The 20,841-nt window shown below is 41.2% G+C and overlaps 1 protein-coding gene across 2 annotated transcripts in view; it reads left to right on the top strand.

The window, feature by feature from the left end:
- Positions 1-19,974, top strand: part of LOC109406368 (sodium-dependent nutrient amino acid transporter 1) — a 56,720-nt gene extending 36,746 nt beyond the window's left edge. Inside the window, exons 5-10 of one of the 2 annotated variants that reach the window (XM_029858338.2) lie at positions 1,727-1,997; positions 2,091-2,194; positions 7,590-7,779; positions 9,956-10,023; positions 10,088-10,196; positions 19,235-19,974. In XM_029858338.2, the coding sequence (XP_029714198.2) occupies positions 1,727-1,997; positions 2,091-2,194; positions 7,590-7,779; positions 9,956-10,023; positions 10,088-10,196; positions 19,235-19,816 (1,324 nt within the window). In that variant the 3' untranslated portion in view covers positions 19,817-19,974. Of the gene's footprint in view, positions 1-1,726; positions 1,998-2,090; positions 2,195-2,323; positions 2,428-7,589; positions 7,780-9,955; positions 10,024-10,087; positions 10,197-19,234 lie in introns of both variants that reach the window. The other variant, XM_029858337.2, reaches the window with a different exon arrangement.
- Positions 19,975-20,841: the final 867 nt, after the last annotated feature.

Raw genomic sequence — 20,841 nt, 5'->3', positions numbered from 1 at the left:
TAAAACTGAATCAACAATATTTCTTCATAATACACGGTTCGTGGCTGCCGTTCTCAATCCTCGGCCACGCCCGATTCTCTCCAAGTCACGCTCCACCTGATCCGCCCATCGTGCTCTCTGCGCTCTACGCCTTCTTGTGCCAACCGGATCTGTCGCAAACATCAACTTTGGAGGGTTGTTATCCGGCATTCTTGTAACATGCCCTGCCCATCGTATCTTCCTGGATTTGGCCACCTTTTAGATGCTGGATTCTCCTGCACACCGCTGAAGATCGCCCTTAGCACGCATCGCTCAAACTCCGAGTGCTTGCTGGTCCTCCTCGAGCATGTTCGATCCATGTCTCGTGTCCGTAGAGGACCACCGGTCTTATAAGCGTTTTGTACATGGTTCATTAGGTGCGTGGGTGAATCTTTCTAGACCGCAGCTTCTTCTGGAGCCCGTAGTCGGGCCCGCTGATGATGCGCCTTCGAATTTCACGACGCACATTGTTGTCAGCCGTCAGTAAGGATCCGAGATAGACGAATTCCTCGGCAGTAAAGTAGTAGGTTCCGAGTTCGAGTCTTGTCATTGATGTGAGTTCTATCATAAAAATGTGATTGAAATGCGTTATTAGTTGTTTCAAGTTATTCACATATGGAAAATATGTATGTAAACATAAAAATAATGTTTGCTTTCATTCTTACAGCTATATTGAAGAAACGGTCAAGAAACTTTTTGGCAGCATTTGCTCAACCAAATTCAAATATACACATTGAAATGATTGTCATATTTTGATTGAATTGTGTTGGAATAATTGTCGTAGAAAGCTTGTTATTAACCTTCCAGGACGCGCGCCATTAAGCAACCGAAACTGCACCGCGCTCACACTGTATACAAAGAGCGAGGTTTTTTGGTAGTGTTGTACTTTTTACAACAGCGCGCGTGCTGGAGGGTTAAGATCCCAACAGCTAATTCGTTAGGGTAAACGTACCAATAGTGGTGCTGGTGCTATTAGTAGCTCCATGTAGTAAAATAATTAAATAAAAATGATAGTACCACAAAATAAAAATGTGTGGAAACGATTATCGGTAGTTTTTCATTTAAATTTTCTAGGAAAAATGTAAAAACCATCGTTTATTTTAGCTTTGTTTTAGAAATCATTTGCACCAACTCTATAGGTACACGGTTCCTATTATGGTGGTAAAATTTAATAACTTTGGTTCCTATAGTGGCGCCTACAATCAAATTTTCAGACCTACAGTCAAATTTTCAGACGTTTTTACAAACTAACAGTAAATTTATAGCCAAAATCATTTTTACCGTGGTGCACAAAATTTAAAAAATCTCATTCTTCGTGTCTGAGATATCTTTGCCAGATATTTTGAAATTTTCATAGCATCATCTACACATACTATACGGTAACTGTTAAAACAATCACCTTTTTGGATGCGTTCAATCAAAAGTTATACACTTTTTTCTGCGTTGCATTTTTTTTTTTTTTCTAGTAAATACAGATCCGTGTAACACGCTAAATATAATTTACACAAAAGGTAGTTTACACGGAAAAAATGCACGGTTATGAATATTATTGGGTATCGGACTGGAAACACAAAATTTAATGGTTTTGTATGGTACATCGAGGTCTTGAAATTAGTCTATGGTCATATGTTCCCATAATCCGTATAAACCCATCTCGCCCTAAATTTTCAAAACGGACTCGTACTAATAAACACCATCTCGTTCACAGAGATATAGTGCTCAAGGAAAAAGACAGCATCGACGACGGGATAGGAGCGCCGGATTGGAAGCTCACACTTTGGTTATTGCTGGCATGGGTGGTCATCTTCTTGGTGCTGGTGCGTGGCGTTAAAAGCTCTGGAAAGGTTGCCTACTTTCTGGCGATTTTTCCATATGTTGTACTAATTATCATTTTGGTTCGTGCGCTAACGCTTGATGGAGCCGCCGACGGAGTAATCTTTTTCATCAAACCTCAATGGGGCGAGTTACTCAATCCTAAGGTAAGCTTTTGTTTTCAATTATGGTTGGTCAATCTCGCACATGAAAATCTAAGCACACAATTTCAATAAATGCTTCTCACTACATCGTACCAGGTGTGGAAGGAAGCAGTGGTTCAGTGTTTTTTCTCACTAGCAGTTGGAATGGGACCGGTCATAATGTATGCATCATATAACAATTTTAAACACAACTCCTATAGGTAGGTGGACTGGTCCTATCTAACAGACATAATTATTCCATAAATAAAAAGCTTATCATCATCAACGACACACCAAATGTGACTAACAAATTCACCGAATAATCCTTTGAAATGTATCTCATCTACTAGGTATGGTACTCTGCTACCACTCAGTTGTTCTTTTCGCTCTCTGTAGGCATGGGAAGTATTATAATGTTCTCATCATACAATAATTTTCATCACAACATATATAGGTAAGAAAGTTGGTTTTATTTGACGCTTTTCCATTAAATATGAACTAATCTAAGCAATAACTTCATCGAATATTTGGGGGTCACATTAAGTGTAGTGTCAGTCGTAGCATTTTTTTATCCTAAGACTAAAATTGCAAATCTGCACTTGTAGCAGCTGCAGTTATAGTTGTTATTACACTGATGACCGATAATTATTTATTAACCATATACACTGATCCTGAAGACCAGATGCGATTATTACAGGATCGTTATGGCCGAGACGAGAGGTGTGATGGCTCCTACAGAGCAATCTCCAGAGATGTTGGAGGGGATCATTGGAGGACTTTTTCCGCGTCATGATCCTAGTCCTTGGCCTCCTTTCGTAGGACAGCCGGGGACTGGGGCTGGCGATGAGGAGAGGGTCACCGATGTGGAACTTGCGGGGATAGCTAAGTCCCTTAGCGTAGGTAAGGCCCCAGGTCCGGACGGAGTTCCGAACCTGGCCTTAAAAGTAGCTATTGCAGAGGCTCCCGAGATGTTCAGGTCTGCTATGCAGAAATGCCTGGACGAGGGAGTTTTCCCAGAAGCTTGGAAGAGGCAGAGCCTGGTACTATTGCCAAAGGCGGGGAAACCACCCGGAGACCCGTCGGCATATAGACCAATATGCTTGATTGACACGGCGGGGAAGGTGCTCGAAAAGATCATCCTCAATAGAATGTTGCGGTTCACCGAGGTCGAAAATGGTCTTTCGAGTAACCAGTACGGCTTCCGGAAGGGAAGGTCCACCGTAGACGCTATCTTGTCGGTTACAAAAACCGCCGAGAAAGCACTCGAGCCTAAGAGGAGGGGAATTCGCTTTTGCGCGGTAGTGACTCTGGATGTAAGGAATGCGTTTAATAGCGCCAGCTGGTCTTCTATTGCCGATGCGCTCTTGCGTCTGGGGATACCGGAGTACCTGTACAAGATTCTCGGAAGTTACTTTCAGAATCGTGTACTAGTCTACGACACGGAGGTGGGTCGGAAGTGCTTTCACATAACCTCAGGAGTCCCGCAAGGTTCCATCCTGGGTCCGGTGTTATGGAATGTCATGTACGACGAGGTGTTGAGGTTAGAGTATCCAGTGGGAGTGGTGATTGTCGGATTTGCCGACGACATTACGCTCGAAGTCTACGGTGAAACGATCGAGGAGGTAAAGTTGACTACCAACCACTCGATCAAGGTTGTGGAGGCGTGGATGCGGTCCAGGAAACTGGAGCTGGCTCACCACAAGACAGAGGTGACGGTTGTTAACAACCTAAAGTCGGAGCAGCAGACGGAGATCAGTGTAGGAGACTGTACTATCCTGTCAAAGCGCTCCGTCAAACACTTTGGCGTGATGATCGACGATAAGCTTACCTTCGGTAGCCACGTCGATTATGCCTGTAAAAGAGCCTCCACAGCTATTGCGGCACTGTCCCGGATGATGTCCAATAGCTCTGCGGTGTACGCCAGTAAGCGCAAGCTTCTGGCTAGTGTTGCTACATCCATACTTAGGTATGGCGGCCCGGCGTGGGGCACCGCGCTAAGTACTAAATGCTACCGACGGAAGCTGGAAAGTACTTACAGGCTTATGTGCCTGAGGGTTGCGAGCGCGTACCGTACCGTGTCACACGACGCTCTCTGCGTCATTACTGGTATGGTGCCTATCAGCATTCTTATCAGTGAGGACATGGAGTGCTTCGAAATGCGCGGCACAAGAGGCATACGCAGGACTGTCAGGATGGCCTCTATGGTCAAATGGCAGCGCGCGTGGGACAGTTCCACCAAAGGAAGGTGGACCTATAGGTTGATACCGAGGGTAGATAGTTGGATTAATAGGCGCCATGGGGAAGTCACATTCCACCTGACACAGGTCCTTACAGGTCATGGTTGCTTCCGACAGTATCTACACCGTTTCGGGCATGCGGATTCTCCCGAATGCCCAGTGTGCAATGGTTTAGAGGAAACGGCGGAACACGTTTTGTTCGTGTGCCCGCGTTTTCGCACAATGCGTGACCGCATGCTTGCCACATGCGGGGAGGACACAACTCCGGACAACTTGGTCCAGAGGATGTGTAGGGATGAGTTTGGCTGGAACGCCGTTTCAACGGCTATTACCCACATCGTCTGGGAGCTACAGAGGAGGTGGCGCGTGGACTCGGAGAATGGCTAGTCCAGATGCAGAACAAGAGGTGGTCCAGGGGTTCGGAGTCGGCTTCGTAGGTCATACCGGTGCCCTGCGGTCGAGATCGACCCTTACAACGATTAAGTGGCCGCGGAGAGGAAGTCCCGGTAGCGGTGCTGTCGTGGCGTCGGTCTACTGGGTTGGATCCGAGCCCGCGGTTGGAAAGGGGTCCCCGGCAAGGGTCGGGGTAGGTGAGATCCTGCTGTCTGCAACCTACGGGTGCATCTGATAGGGCCTGAAGGGTAGTGATACCCTTCCTTACGGGCAGGTCAGATCGGGTTGCACGTGGGCATCAGTTCTTGATGTCCGCTCAGCAGTAGGGCGCGGGCGGGGTTGACCCTGCCCGCCTTCCGAGGACAAAGGGAGTGGCGAGGACCACTCGGGAAACTGGCTAAGCGCCAGCATGCTACCGTGATGGACTCTCCAAAGCGAGTCATCGATGTTCGTTGCTGCAGGCTACGCAGCTAACATTGTGGGTGCGATGTGCACTAGCCCCTCTCTGAAGCAATACCTTCTTGGTGGTTCCGGCACAGAGAACAGACATCCAGGCTAGAACAAATTTCATTCAGAAAGTTGTGTAAGGATTTGAATCTTTACTTGAGTAAGGTTGCAAACCAATACACGATGACAACACTAACGCCACCAAACACCATATTGCCACAGTCAGTGGTGAGTTGAAACATTTCAAGTGGTGAATTAAATTAGTATGGGAAATTAACCGATTGCAGCGCCACGCTATTGCCACTTGTGTTGCCGATTTCAAATGGTCGTTAAATTCCTTACACAGTTTCGGAACTGGACTTGGATGTCTGTTCTCTGTGGTTCCGGAGAGACGTAGGGTTTGGCGACCATAGGAATTGTTTAGTGGGTACGAGGAGAGAGTAGTCCTGGATTTTACTTTTGTTGTTGAAGACGGCCTGTCAGACCTACACTACCCTAACCTTCTGTTAGGGTGTCTGTTGTGCAGATTATCCCCCTATGGTTTAGAAGGAAAAAAAAAAAAAAAAAAAAGATGCGATTATTATACATTTTTTGGATATTGTGGGTTTCTAGTGGGAATTTTCTTGGCCAGTCCAGTTATTCAGTTCTTGATATCTATAGCCGAAACACAGACAAACAGACGTAGCAATTGCGAAATTTCAATCGACCACGCTTTTAACGATCATTTTAAATCTTCGTAGTTGTGGCTTTCACAACTAGAGGCGTGGGCATCGTTTTCTTTTGCGTTTAACCACAGAGAACAGACATCCAGGCTAGAACAAATTTCATTCAGAAAGTTGTGTAAGGATTTGAATCTTTACGTGAGTAAGGTTGCAAACCAATACACGATGACAACACTAACGCCACCAAACACCATATTGCCACAGTCAGTGGTGAGTTGAAACATTTCAAGTGGTGAATTAAATTAGTATGGGAAATTAACCGATTGCAGCGCCACGCTATTGCCACTTTTGTTGCCGATTTCAAATGGTCGTTAAATTCCTTACACAGTTTCGAAACTGGACTTGGATGTCTATTCTCTGTGGTTTAACGTTTCACACTAGCGCCTTCTGTTGACGATATTGAAAAACGCAGTGTTTCATGAAACATTTCCACCACACGGAGAGACGAAACTACCCAAAAGTGAGTTCTTTCCACCCAACTTCGGGGTTGCGTGCGTCAAGCCAATTTTGAGTTGATGGAATCGATGTTTTTGTTGGGTTGTTCCCGCTTGCTTCCATGTGAAAAAATCCCTAATTTTAAGTTTTATCCACCCAACCGTAATTTTGACTAGGTTGTATTCACTCAAATTTGAGTACTGTGCTAGAAACTCAGTGTTGGCTTGACGCACGGAACTGCAAAAGTTGGGCTGTTTCTCTCTTCATTCTCTGACAACAACAGAAAGAGCGCATGAAAAGGGAGATGAAAAAGAACTCAAAATTGAGCTTAAAAGTACCTAATTTTGAGTTTTTCAGTTTCTCCGTGCAGATGGTGGACTGAGCAATGGATTTTCACGAAAATTGTTCTAGGTGCTATGTATGTTTGTCTGTGACCGAAAGCCGATACTGTAACTGCTTTCACTACAAACTGTAACTTTATACATAACCAACTATAATGTCTGGACGCCTTGCAATTTTACGCCATTGCAAGATTTTTTTATGGTATTCAAAACCAGTAAAACTTAAGAATAAAGACTTTCAGAGTCTACTTTCACACTCAACCAGTAATCATTTACACAACACTGTTTTACGTTGCATGGTCATTTTACCAACCATGTTTTCTGAGGCTCCTTGAAAACCATCGGACAATGTTATACATTTTTGGGACATTCTTGATCCAAGTTGTTTTGGAGTTCAGCCTTTGACTCGCGTTACAATAGCTGTTTCCGCCATAAACTGTTACATTACATAATCGGTCTCGTTTCATAACAGATGATCGATAGAATTTTGGTCGGAAGACAGTTGGCCGAATTACAAATAGCCTAAAAACATTTGGCTGGAATCCGATAAAAATGAACTGTCTATGTTCAAAAGAAGGTTCTTCCTAATCGAGCTAACGTATTTCGATCATCTTTCCCTTCAGTCATCTGTCCTTTCGGCATTTTGGCATTCGACCATCTGTACGGAGACCAACCAGGGCTCTCTTTGATACTTACGGATTATGCCAAGATACTTATGGGGTACACTTGTTCCACCAAACTATCCTGAAGTTAACAACATCGGCTGTACTTATACTTGTAACAGGAGCCATATTGAATAACGTTGCATAATCAGTCAAACATAAATTTAAAAAAAAAACTGAAATGTTGTCTTGAATCAAGAAATATGATTGCAACTCTCGTGGTGATCCTAAGCAAGTAAAGATTTCACTTAGCTCTTCGAAATTTAAATATTTGTGTAAAAATGTGAATAACCTATACTAACAATCCTTTCCCAACATATTGTTATCAATGCAATACTAAAACTTTCTGGAGAACCTTCTAATGTTACCTTATTTTCAGAGATGCAATGATCGTGACAACGCTGGATACATTCACTAGTCTGTTAGGAGGCATGACAATTTTCAGCATTTTAGGAAATCTCGCCCATAACCTCGGAATAGAAGATATTTCAAAAGTTGTCAAAAGCGGTACCGGACTTGCATTTATCTCATATCCCGATGCAATCGCAAAATTTGACATTGTTCCACAGGTATAAGTAACTAAATTAAATATACGTATTATACCGCATTTAGTTCACCACTGGACTGCGAACTGCGACTTCATAAGTACGAAAACGTAAATAAAAGTGCGCGATTGCATCAAATCAGGTTGATGTCTTCGGCGCACAGCACCGAACAACAGCTATGGCAGATTATGCACGAATACGGATTCCCGGATAAACTGATACGGTTGATCAAGGCGACGATGGATCGAGTGATGTGCGTAGTTCGAGTATCAGGGACACTCTCGAGTCCCTTCGAATCTCGCAGAGGGTTACGGCAAGGTGATGGTCTTTCGTGCTTGCTGTTCAACATTGCTTTGGAGGGTGTAATAAGAAGAGCGGGGATAAACACGAGTGGGACGATTTTCACGAAGTCCGTTCAGCTGCTTGGTTTCGCCGATGATATTGATATTATTGCTCGTAAATTTGAGACGATGGCGGAAACGTACATCCGACTTAAGAGTGAAGCCAGGCGAATCGGATTAGTCATTAATGTGTCGAAGACAAAGTACATGATGGCAAAGGGCTCCAGGGAGGAATCACCGCGCCCGCCACCCCGAATTCATATCGACGGTGATGAAATCGAGGCGGTTGAAGAATTCGTGTACTTGGGCTCACTGGTGACCGACGACAACGACACCAGCAGAGAAATTCAGAGGCGCATTGTGGCAGGAAATCGTGCCTACTTTGGACTCCGCAGAACTCTACGATCGAATAAAGTTCGCCGTAACACGAAGTTAACCATCTACAAAACGTTGATTAGACCGGTCGTCCTCTATGGGCACGAAACATGGACCCTACGTGCAGAGGACCAACGCGCCTTTGGAGTTTTCGAACGGAAGGTGTTGCGTACCATCTACGGCGGAGTGCAGATGGAAGACGGGACTTGGAGAAGGCGAATGAACCACGAGCTGCATCAGCTGCTGGGAGAACCAACCATCGTCCATACCGCGAAAATCGGGAGGCTACGGTGGGCGGGTCACGTCATCAGGATGTCGGATAGCAACCCGACTAAAATGGTTCTCGAGAGTCATCCGACCGGTACAAGAAGACGTGGAGCGCAGCGAGCTAGGTGGGTCGACCAAGTGGAGGACGATCTGCGGACCCTACGCAGAGTGCGGAACTGGAGGCAAACAGCCATGGACCGAGTGGAATGGAGGCGGCTACTATGTACAGCAGAGGCCACCCAGGCCTTAGCCTGACCGGTAAGGTAAGTAAGTCTTCGGCGCACTATTTCTTCAATCTATGGTGAAGAAGTGCTCCGAAGACACCGAGTTGTTTTGATGCAAACGCGCACTTTTACTAGCGTTTTCGCACTCATGAAAACTAGTGCGATAGTCCAGTGGTGAACTAAATGCGCTATAACTTTGAATAAGTATAGCCTCAATATTATATGTAGTACAGTCAACTTTCGTTCGTTGCACTAAACTCGTAGCCCAGTTAGTGAAAGACTTTCACTAGGTGGGCTGAGTTTTGAGCTGTCAAATAATCTTTAACAATAGAGATTCAGGGCTACCAACCTTGACAAATCATGCTTCACGTCAAAAAGTGACGTTTGACTTCGATTTAACTGGGCTATAGCCCACCTAACGGGCGCCCAGTTAAAACGTAGCCCACCTAAACGTAGCCCAACGACCGAAAGTTGACTGTACTGCAACAATCACCCAAAAAGGTTTAGCATCAGTAAGCAAGTCTCAAAAACTCAAGAACTCCCGAAAATGTTGTCAGCATCTTCCTCAGGTCCTCAGGATTTGAATTTATGCAGCACACTCAGTTGAGCTCGGCTAATTTTCATTCTTTTGCCGAGATCTGCACATCCGAGTGCTCGGCAATCGCAATTTAACTGAGATATCAGCAAAAAGTCAAGTTTATTCATAGCAGCACCCATGGGTTCCGCTATCATTGAACATTAAACGTCAAGTGTTTAGCCGAAATATCAGGAAATGAACTGAACTTTAACCGAGTTCCGCACAGCCGATCTCGGCATTCTGTTTTAAGTGTGAGGGTGAAGCTAAACTATCTTGGGTGATCCATTACTGTTTCAATAAGAATCATTTTGTGAGTCTACATTTATGACGGGCAGTGTTTGTATTGTTTACTTAAATTTAGTATTCCATCCAAAGCCACAATTAAAATGATATCGTTTTCTTTTTATTCCCCATAGCTCTTCTCCGTACTATTCTTTTTTATGTTGTTTGTCTTGGGGGTAGGCTCAGCAGTGGCTTTACACGGGTAAGTTCCAATAGGACTAATTGTGCGAAACATAAGTTGAAACTAAGCAATCTCTCGTCCGTAGAGCAATAATAACGGCATTTTGGGATGCCTTCCCGAAGCGTAAATATTGGCATCTAGCATTAATTCTATCCACTATTGGATTTTGTACTGGATTGGTGTACATTACTCCGGTAAGTATTTGTTAATCTATCAAGCAACTAGGTAATTTAATCATTTTTTAAGCTCTGCTAGTTTTCCCCTTTCGATTTGATTTCTCGATATCTAGGAAAATGGTTATTGGGCTAGGAAGTTGGAACTCCGCTAGATCTAAGAACTCGTGAATATATATAAAATTTTGAAAATCGTTGGTTGCCATCATGGTGAAATAAAAGTTTTGGTATAAAAATCCAAGATGGCGGCAAAAATCAATATGACCGACCCAACTTTTTATAATTGTAAATAGTAGCTCTCTTTCCTCTTTTCAACAACATTTCGTTTTGAGGTGGTTTTAGGCGAAACTTTCGAGTTAGGGGAAGGTGGGGTAATATGCACCCCCTAAGCAAACGTGGCCTAATAACTAAGATTAAGACAATTTTATGAGTGGCTTGCGTATTGAAAGTTAGTTTGCTTATTTAGCTAAGTGACGCCAACTTTTGGTGCGCGTGATATCAATTTTACCGAATCAAATTAACAATTTAAAAAAGTGTTACGTTTTGGGTGCTGACAAACTGTTGGGGGCAAAACGCACCTTGAGGTGGGGCAATACGACCTCTGGCATTTTCCGCTTTGAATTCTAATAAAATACCAAGCGGCTCCATCTTACTATTTACGGTAGCAAATGGAAGGTGTAGGAGGCGGATGGTAGTTAATAGGTTGATTCCATATGATCGGCGCGCAATCGCTTAAATTGCGTGCGCTTGAAATTAGACAATCTTTCCAAATGTGGAAAATCATCGTTTTCCACGCTTTTCATTTGAATATTCTCGTCATTCTTGGGCATGTTCGGCTCACCTTTACGTCTAGTTTCATTGCATCTGACGGAACTCCACTTATATAATGAAATAGGGTGAGGGCGTTTTGCCCCGGGGGTGCGTATTACCCGAGGTTACCCTATAACGGTTTTAATGCGCCACCATTTGACCAAAATCGAGGGGTCTGCAAAAAATGTTGTGGCTCTAATTAACGGGGGTCCATCAATTTGAGTAACAAAATGCCTTTTCTTTACCTTTTTAGCGAAGACTTTCAGAAAATCACCACCTAAAACATTTTTGAAGATAAGGTGTAAATAGTGGGCCGATCTCAGCGAGAATTACTCAATTATGATAAATAATTCAATTGTCATAATACATAATTTCTGGTTCAAACAATTCAAAACAATTTTTGCTATAGCAAACTGCACTTTATTTGTAGTTTGCTGACAAATTTCAAGCTCAATCGATCATTAAAATGTCAATTCTTCCTTCGCAAGGTAAGTAAAGTGTGGGTCCCAAGATGAACTAATAAAAGGCTAAAAATATCGTTAATACGTAATCTACGTAAAATATAACAACAATTAAATATTTCAGCCATTTTTTGTCCAGAAAATAAACATAAAATCAAATAGCAAAAAGTCCGACCACCAAGATTGATTCAAAAGGACTGATCCTTTGAACATCGACAGGACACTACATTTTCATACCTAAACTCCCTTTGCGTTTAAAAGTCGGATATTGTGGAACAATTTATAGCGCATTTAGTTCACCACTAGACTATCGCACTAGTTTTCACAAGTGCGAAAACGCGAATAAAAGTGCGCGATTGCATCAAATCAACTCGGTGTCTTCAGAGCACTTCTTCACCATAGATTGAAGAAATAGTGCGCCGAAGACATCAACTTGATTTGATGCAATCGCGCACTTTTATTTACGTCTTCGCACTTATGAAGACTGAGTGCGCAGTCCAGTGGTGAACTAAATGCGGTATATTATGTCAGTAATTTTTCCTCCAAAAAAATCATAATAAAATAAAATGAAAGAAGTCCGATAACCAAAATTGATCCAAAAAGGATCTTAAACATGATCCTTGAAAATCGGCAGAACACTACATTCTTACATCCCACCACCACTCTTTGCATTTAACCCCGAGTTTAACCCTTAAAAGCCCTAGATAAACAACTTTTTTTTAAACACAAAGACCATACAATAAAAAAATGAAACCAATTTTTAATTAGATGCGGTAATATCTGGGTGCAGCATCCCGTAACCCTCCCCCCTTTCTGAGTATTGAGAAAAGCGTTGCCACGTGGGTATTTTTCGTCAATTTATTGAATCTTAGACATATTTTCGTTCTGATACCGTCGTGCGGGGCTTCTTTATACACCTTTTCATGGTTTTTCAACTTTATGACTCTATAACTCCCAGAGTAGCGAATGGATTTCCACAATTTTTACACATAATAATCGTCAGTATGTATGTAGGATGTATGCAAAATTTTGAACTAAATCCATCGATAAACAAAAACGTTGTTCATACATCAATCGGACACATCTCATATAGAACCGGATGAGGGCTACTTTGGACATTTTCAACTATTGTCGCGCTTATCTTTTGTTAGAGTCCTGCGGCGGTCGTACGCTCGCAAGGCATACCGCCGCATGACAGTCGCAAGGCAAAACAAAAGAAAAAGTGTTCCCGCCAAACACAAAAGCACGTGGGTTTCGCGAAGTGACAGATGTTTTTGAATGTATTTGTGACGAACGGCAAGAGTAGCTCAGTGGAATGAGTGTTCTTGCTGTCAAACCCCATATAGTGGAATTTTATACTTTTAAATCTGGTGACGCTTTTATGATTAGTGACTGTCGCGCTAATATCAGAAGCCAGAGGCAGATAATCGCCATATTCTGATTTTTCTTGAGAGACATAATATCAAAAAAACTGCATTTAAAATTCCAAAGTTATTTACTACTTTGTACCATTACTGTAGTATACATATCTACTAGAGTGGGTCATCGTTTATATGGAAAAATGAAAAATTCAATGGTATCCCATCAGATCAAAGCTTTTTTGATCCCATTTCAGGACCCAAATTAGTGTGCAAAATTTGGGCACGATCGGTTATGTCTACGTTTTGCGCATTGTGTTTAAAGTTTTTATGGGGTTTTACATGGGTAAACACACTTTTTTGCATTTTTCTCATAACAAGCTCGATTTTTTCTAAAACCGTGTAACCGATAAAGTGAAAAACATAGCCTAGGGTGTCCTGAAAAACTTTGTCGAAGACAGCGAATAAGTGATCTGATGCGTCTGGAAAAAGTTATAGCGTTGACATTGCTTGGCGAAACAGCATGATTTTGTTGCTATTGTTATTCCTTTACATGTTAAAACATAAACACATGCATGCGGTTCGTTGTTTATAACTTTTTTCACAAGCATCGGATCGCTTTGCGGTCTTCAACAAAGTTTTTCAGAACACCCTAGGCTATTATTTTACTGTATCGGTTAGAAAGTTTCAGACAAACTTTTTCAACTTATGACTAAAATGCAAAAATCATGTTTTCCCATACAAAATCCCATACAAATTTCATTTGCAATGCGCAAAGTGTAGACGCAACCGATCGTGTTCAAATTTTGCACAGATACTCAGGACCCGAAACGGAACCAAAAAAAAGCTTTGATCTGAGAAAACGGTTCCGATGACCCACGCTAATATCTACATATCTATATCATACATCATATCAATAAATATATGTGTTTTAGATGGTTCTGTGCTACCATTGCTAGTATGAGCAGCGTGATATTATAATACAAACAGCCCTAAAAAAGAGACCATCAATCTTTTATTTAGGTGAAACTGTCATTTATAATGTATAACGATACAAATAATCGATTGTATATGCTACGTTGATACATCTTGAACGAATTGATCAAACCTTTGAAATTTATGAACTGCAGACACAATGCTTACAGAGCAAATGTTCTGATACGTTTTGATTATTTTTTTTGTTTATTCGATGTTTTTCGCCTCCTGATAAGCAATAAGGGTTTGTTTGAAAAACAATTTCAACCAAATGAAGAGGAAAATATTGCGTCATAATAGTCCCAAAGACATCAAACAGATATGAACCATATTTTAAATTCAAAAATTCCATTTTCAAAAGTGTCTAAAGTAGCTCTGCATTTCAAAAGTAGCCCCGCACGACGGTACTTGAAATGTAAAATGTATTGTGGATTTAGCACTAAATTGGTGTCGGAAGTAACTTCATTGACTTTCGATGTCTTTCCTATGCGTTGAACATAACGTCGGAAGTAGTGCGCTGTAAAGAGCATCAGATTTACTATTATGTTTCCAGTTCAAAACCGAATTAGCGACATTTTTTCTGTGACTTCCGCTGCTTTTGCCTTGCGTTAAACATAATGTCGGAAGTGGGGCGCTGTATTGTACACCTGGTGCTCTATACAGCGCCCCACTTCCGACATTGTGTTTAACGCAAGGCAAAAGCAGCGGAAGTCAAAGAAAAAATGTCGCTAATTCGGTTTTGAACTGGAAACATAATATACAGCGCACTACTTCCGACGTTATGTTTAACGCATAGGAAAGGCAGCGGAAGTCAATGAAGTTACTTCCGACACCAATTTGGTGCCAAATCCACAATATTTGGCCATAAAATGATCGCTCTGTGCTATGGATTATTTGGAAGCTACCAGATGTGGTCTCCGGACATAATCTTCGGTGGAACCTGCTACATACTGTGTATATAACTTTTTCTACCCCTTTCGGGACGGAGCGCAAAAAACAGAAATCTCCATACAAATGGCTAAACTTTTGCTCTCCAGAAATCTTAGATTTGCAAACAAAATAGCAATTGGGTTGTTTAGCGAATTAAATAGTGCTATTTTATATAGCCTAATCGAAAAAGCTCATTTTTCTGAGTATAACGTGATTTTATTGGATTTCAATGCGTTTCGATGATTAAATTAACAAAACAGTTTTAATTTTCGTGGATAGAATGACAGTTTAATCGAAAAACTGACAGTTCGACCATAGACTAATTTCGACCCGAACAAAAAAAAACACATACAAACTTTAAATGCATTTTCAAAATCTGGCGTTCGATTTGAATAGGTCGCATCTACATAGGAATCACAGCAAACATACGACCTATTCAAATCGAACGCCTGAAATAGTTCACGGACTCTAAAAATTATGAAATTTTGGATTTCGACTAATTTTTGTGCGGAGAATCTGATTATAAAATAATTTATTTTAACTAAAGCTTAAATGATTTATTAGTGGAATGCAGTTCACCATAATCTATGATTTAGCGTAAATTTCCAGTGAAGTTCACACACATGTATTCATAATTCTGAGGGATAGATCATATTATTTGAAACGAACGTACCGAAGTTCTACTGACTTTGCTGTAACTTTACACGATTTTCATGTAAAATCAATAGGAGGCAATCAGTGAAGTACTAGATTGAAAGTAGTGAGCTGGATTTTTGTATGGCGAGATGATCAATTCTCCATTTCTGCAATGAAATGGTGCAAACAGCGTGGGTTATATGATTTATTGACTAATTTGATGCTGTTTGAGCAAAAGTTTGGATAACTGTGTTGTTAAAGTTGCAGGAAAAAATAATACAACAACACAGTTATTCAAACTTTTGCTCAAATAGCATCAAATTAGCCAATAAATCATATAACCTACGCTGTTTGCACCATTTCATTGCAGAAATGGAGAATTGATCATCTCACCATACAAAAATCCAGCTCACTACTTTCAATCTAGTACTTCACTGATTGCCTCCTATTACTGATGCTTAGACGACCGCCGCTGTGTTGGCTTATTAGTCAGCCATATTGTTTGTTTGTGTTCCGTGTGAAAAATCGTCCAGGTGTTCAAAATCATGTTCTTTTCGCCTTATTTACCAGCAGAAAAGTGTCAGCATTTGGCCATCATAGTCACGGTTCGTACAAAAGTGTTGTAACAGTGCAAATCAGTGTTTTTCTGATTATGAACTCTCTTGATCCTACGTGAGGAAGACATCACGGAATATGCTTCTGCGACGACGTTGACTATTGAGAGAAGTTGTACGATGCCGTCCAAACTAGGAACGGAACATCCTACTGCACTGGCTAACAGTGGCGAGGCTCGCAGCGGCGGCACTGTGGCAGTGGAATTAGCATGATACGGTGCGAGCAAGGATGGAAGAAAATCACTTCTTACGATAAATGATATACACCTACGAACAATCAAAGATAGCCGTTGCTCTTGCGGTAGCATGATGCGGCACCCTCGCGCTGTGCCCGTATCACAGAGCAATCAAACTTCTGATGCACGCTTCATCGCGTGATCTCTCGTTATCGGGATCATGTTACAAGTCGCGATAAACTTTATTCATCACGATTATGACCACTTTTGCACCCGGAACCAAAATTCATGATCTGGAATATTACATTCATATGCAGATCGTGAAGCTTCAGCAATAAGAATGCACAAAAAGTGATCGAAAATCGAAATTTATCAATTCGACTTCATGATAACGATCGCATCGCGGCCGCACATGCCGAGCGATTTATTATTCGCGGAGCATGGGTAGTTATGAATGCTTGACGACAAAATTCAATCGTTGTTGCTATGATCGCGCCATGCCTTCCAACCGCGACACATTTGGGATCCTATCATGATCACTATAGATTTCCATCCTTGGGTGCGAGACATGGGGTGGGAGCGTTGTTGTTGTGCTTTAATTGCACCAAAAGTGGTGCCGTGCAAGAGGCCCGGAATTCACATCGTTGTTGGAATCTCTCTCTCTCTCTCTTCTTGGCGTAACGTCCTCACTGGGACAAAGCCTGCTTCTCAGCTTAGTGTTCAATGAGCACTTCCACAGTTTTTAACTGAGAGCTTCCTCTGCCAACGACCATTTTGCATGTCTACATCCGTGTGGCAGGCACGAAGATACTCTATGCCCAAGGAAGTCAAGGAAATTTCCTTTACGAAAAGATCCTGGACCGACCGGGAATCGAACCCGTCACCCTCAGCATGGTCATGCTGAATACCCGTGCGTTTACCGCCTCGGCTATATGGGCCCTTTGTTGGAATCTATACATCACTTATTGTAAGTCATCTGCTGTATATAAATACAGTCAGGTTTTTTTTACGCGGTTTTCATTTACGCGGCCGCGTAAATGAAAACTCCATACAAAAAAAAAGTTCATCGTCTTATTTTTGCATGATTCGTCGAGAAATGGTGACTTTTTTTACGCGGTTTTTTGAATTTTGAACTGAGTTTTTTTTTTACGCGGTACGTATCCCCCGCGTAAAAAAAACCTGACTGTAGTATGAAAACGTATATATTTGGTTGAAATTATTACTACGATGGTTGGAATGTGTCAACAACAACAAAAATACAAACTTGTTATGAATACCTTTTTTTCCTTTTCTCCATCATACAAATATGTAAACAAAACCATTTACGATTTCCGAGATTAAGATTCGACTTTAAGAGTGCAGTAACAATCATATGCGACTGTAAAAACGAATATACGATTTCTACGATTTTATTCACTTCGTACGACACAAGTGTGATGCAAACGATCAATATACAACATTGTTATAGTTGTATACGATTTCACCGATTTTCATCATACATTTAGGTAGCAAGCTCGATTTAGCAGATTCATATACGATGTGAAGCAACGATTTCCACGATTCACAGAAATCATATATACGATGCTAGCGAACTTGTAGCTTGACACTAAGAATGTATGTTTTTTTCACGATACTATCCGACTCTGTGCGATCCTACCGATAGTATCTCGCACCTTTTATGATCGGAGACGACTATATGAAACAAAATCGCAATTGAAATTTTATTTGGCATGAAATGTGATTTTACGCAATCATTGTCAACAAATATACGTATCATTATACAATTCTGATTCAATATATGAAAATATACGATTTTTTCCACACAATGATTTACGATATGTGGTTGGCTGGGCAATCGACCTACTACTGAATATTTGAATCAACAATTAAAAAGGTGATCGTTGAGAAGCGATGAGAGTGTGACGTCTGTTTCTCTGTGGAAAAGGCCTATTGCGTGCGAAAATAGTTCTTTCTACTTCGAGGTTAAGCTAAAATTCATTTTATGACACTAATATTGAACCATTTCACATAGAATATAAGTTCAACATGCTTCTAAAATTTCATAATTAGCTAAACGCTAAGATAAAGTTACTCTAAATTGAGCAAGAAAAATCTTTGTGTGAACACAAATTTGATCTAAACTAGGACTGCTCAAAAAATGAGTATTTCATCGCTAGTGTTGCGCTAAGTGGTATCCAATGATAAGATCACATCAGTTGAAGGCATATAATATACTTGACATTATCAATACGTCTTAAACGGATAAGATTTTCGTACATAGGCCAGCGATGCAATTTACTCATTTTTTGCATTCGCTTTACCTCGAAAATGGGTGAATTATGTTACCGTGTATAACAAAATCCACTATATATAATATTATGTAGTTCGCTGTAAATTGTTTAAATTTTTCTCCATGCATTATCTTATACGCAAAACAAATTTGATGACGAAAAACAGCATATGGGGGGAACATGTACCATTAGGGCACCCTGACAACCAGTAATTGTATAAGATGTTGCATAAGATGATAAAGTGGAGGCCATATGCATGCACGCCTCCATTTAGGCGCATGCAAAATGTACACTTTATCATCTTATGCAACATCTTATACGATCACTGGTTGACTGGGCAGGTGCACGTACTTTGGGCATTTGCCGTTATAACTATGTCAATTTTATACCAAATAATTTAATGTTTGGCACACGGTGAGATACATACAGTATCTACCCAAGAAACAGAACTAGCTGAATAACAGTTTCTTAAGTTATAGTTTGCTTAAGAGTGGTTTGTTCTACTTTTGAACAACAATTTTTGTTGAGTAATCCCTTACAAAAATTCAATTTTATTGGTATGAAATTGACTTAGTTATAGCGGAAAGTGCCCAAAATAGATTCAACTGCTCAAATGATACAAGACCCTAGTGGATTTGATATGTAGGGTGTCAGGTCAATATGTCTCCTGGATCGTTCATGTTTAAGCTTAGTACCAGAAATACCTAGGCGGACGTTCAACTACAGCTGATGCTGAACGGTGTCCGCTGACCAGAAATAAGAAGAAGGTGACGAAAAACTAATGAAAACGCTTTTCATTTCATTCCAGGGCGGACAATGGATACTTGATCTGGTTGATCATTACGGTGGTACTTTCTTAATCTACGTTTTAGCCATCGTTGAAATGGTTGCGATCTTCTGGATTTACGGACTGGACAACTGGTGCAATGATATCGAATTTATGGTGCAGCGCCGGGTGGGACTCTACTGGAGGCTATGCTGGGGTCTAATAACGCCACTTTTCATGATTGCTGTTTTTCTCTATTCACTGGTTGAATACAAATGGCCCACATACAGTGGCCAGGAGTATCCGAACGATGCTTTGATTTGTGGCATTTTTATTTTTGTGTTCGGTATGTCGCAGGTGCTAATTTGGGCCGTGTGGACCGTAACAGAAGATTCTACACAGGAGTCGGTGTGGGAAAAAATCACGAAGGCAGCTAAGCCAAGTGCACAATGGGGGCCGTCGGTGGAGCACACACGGAAAGCCTGGTTGAAATATAAAGAGGAAGCTAGAACGCGGCGAGACGATATAATTTATGCCAAAAATCATTCATCTATTGTCCGGAAGTTGTATGTGTTGTTTGGATTGTACGACGATTTCATACGGCTAGATAGCACCAAACTTTGAAACTTTCGTGTACAGTGCATATTGGCTGATAAGTTAAAACTGAATGCAAATCCTACACCTCTTTCATAATGTGTTTAAAATTTAATACTTTTATTTATTATTGAATCCATGATTGAACCATTGAATAAAATGCAATAAAGCCTTCTAAATATGCTGTACATTTTATTGTTACATTACACACTCCCCAAGTTTGAGGCCGTCAAAAAACATTTTTTCGTAAAACTTTTAACACAGAGAAACAGACGTCACACTCTCATCGCTTCCCAACGATCACCTTTTTAATGGTTGATTTAAATATTCAGTAGTAGGTCGATTGGCCACTCGCGGCGCTGGTATCGTTTTGATCCTTTTGGACGTTTACTCACTACCGCTATCTAGTGGGGGCCCGGCCAAGCACAGTACATTTAGCATTGGGCGATTACGCTTCCGTGACGATGTTTTTTAATGAAATTTGTTCTAAGAGTTACGTCTGTTTCTCTGTGCTTTTAATAAGAAAAATAAAAATAATAGTAAGGCCGATTTTCGAGGATGTTTTCGATCACCTGGCAATCGTTTGACTCATTTGTCCATAACTCAGTTCAGAAACCTAATATTGAAATATGGTGTTCGGGAAAGTTGTAGATTAGTGTTTTTCCTACAATTATTACCAAGGATGCCATATTCTAACTCTAATATTTACCGCGTAAAAGCGTTAGTACCACCTATTCATACTAAACGATCGGATTTTTCGATCGTTTAATATGAGTAGGTGATACTAGCGCCAAAACGCCGTATATATAAGAGTTTTTTTTCTCTGTTCGGGACATAACCACTGCGACCAATATTTTGATCTATTGTGGTATACCCCGTGTCCTTTGTATAGTGCATGTCGTATTACTTTATCACCATTGAGAAGTTATAAAGTATTCGGTTTTGTTACAGTAGTCATTTTCAACATTATCGCAAGGAAGGATTCTGATTGATAGGTTCCGCTTTATCACGCTCCTTTTTCAGTCAAAATCGGATCCCTTAACGAGAACGTCAAG

This window comes from Aedes albopictus, chromosome 1 (assembly GCF_035046485.1).
Source record: "Aedes albopictus strain Foshan chromosome 1, AalbF5, whole genome shotgun sequence".
In the NCBI taxonomy this organism is placed as follows: Eukaryota; Metazoa; Arthropoda; class Insecta; order Diptera; family Culicidae; genus Aedes; species Aedes albopictus.
This window is presented reverse-complemented; position numbering and strand designations above follow the sequence as displayed.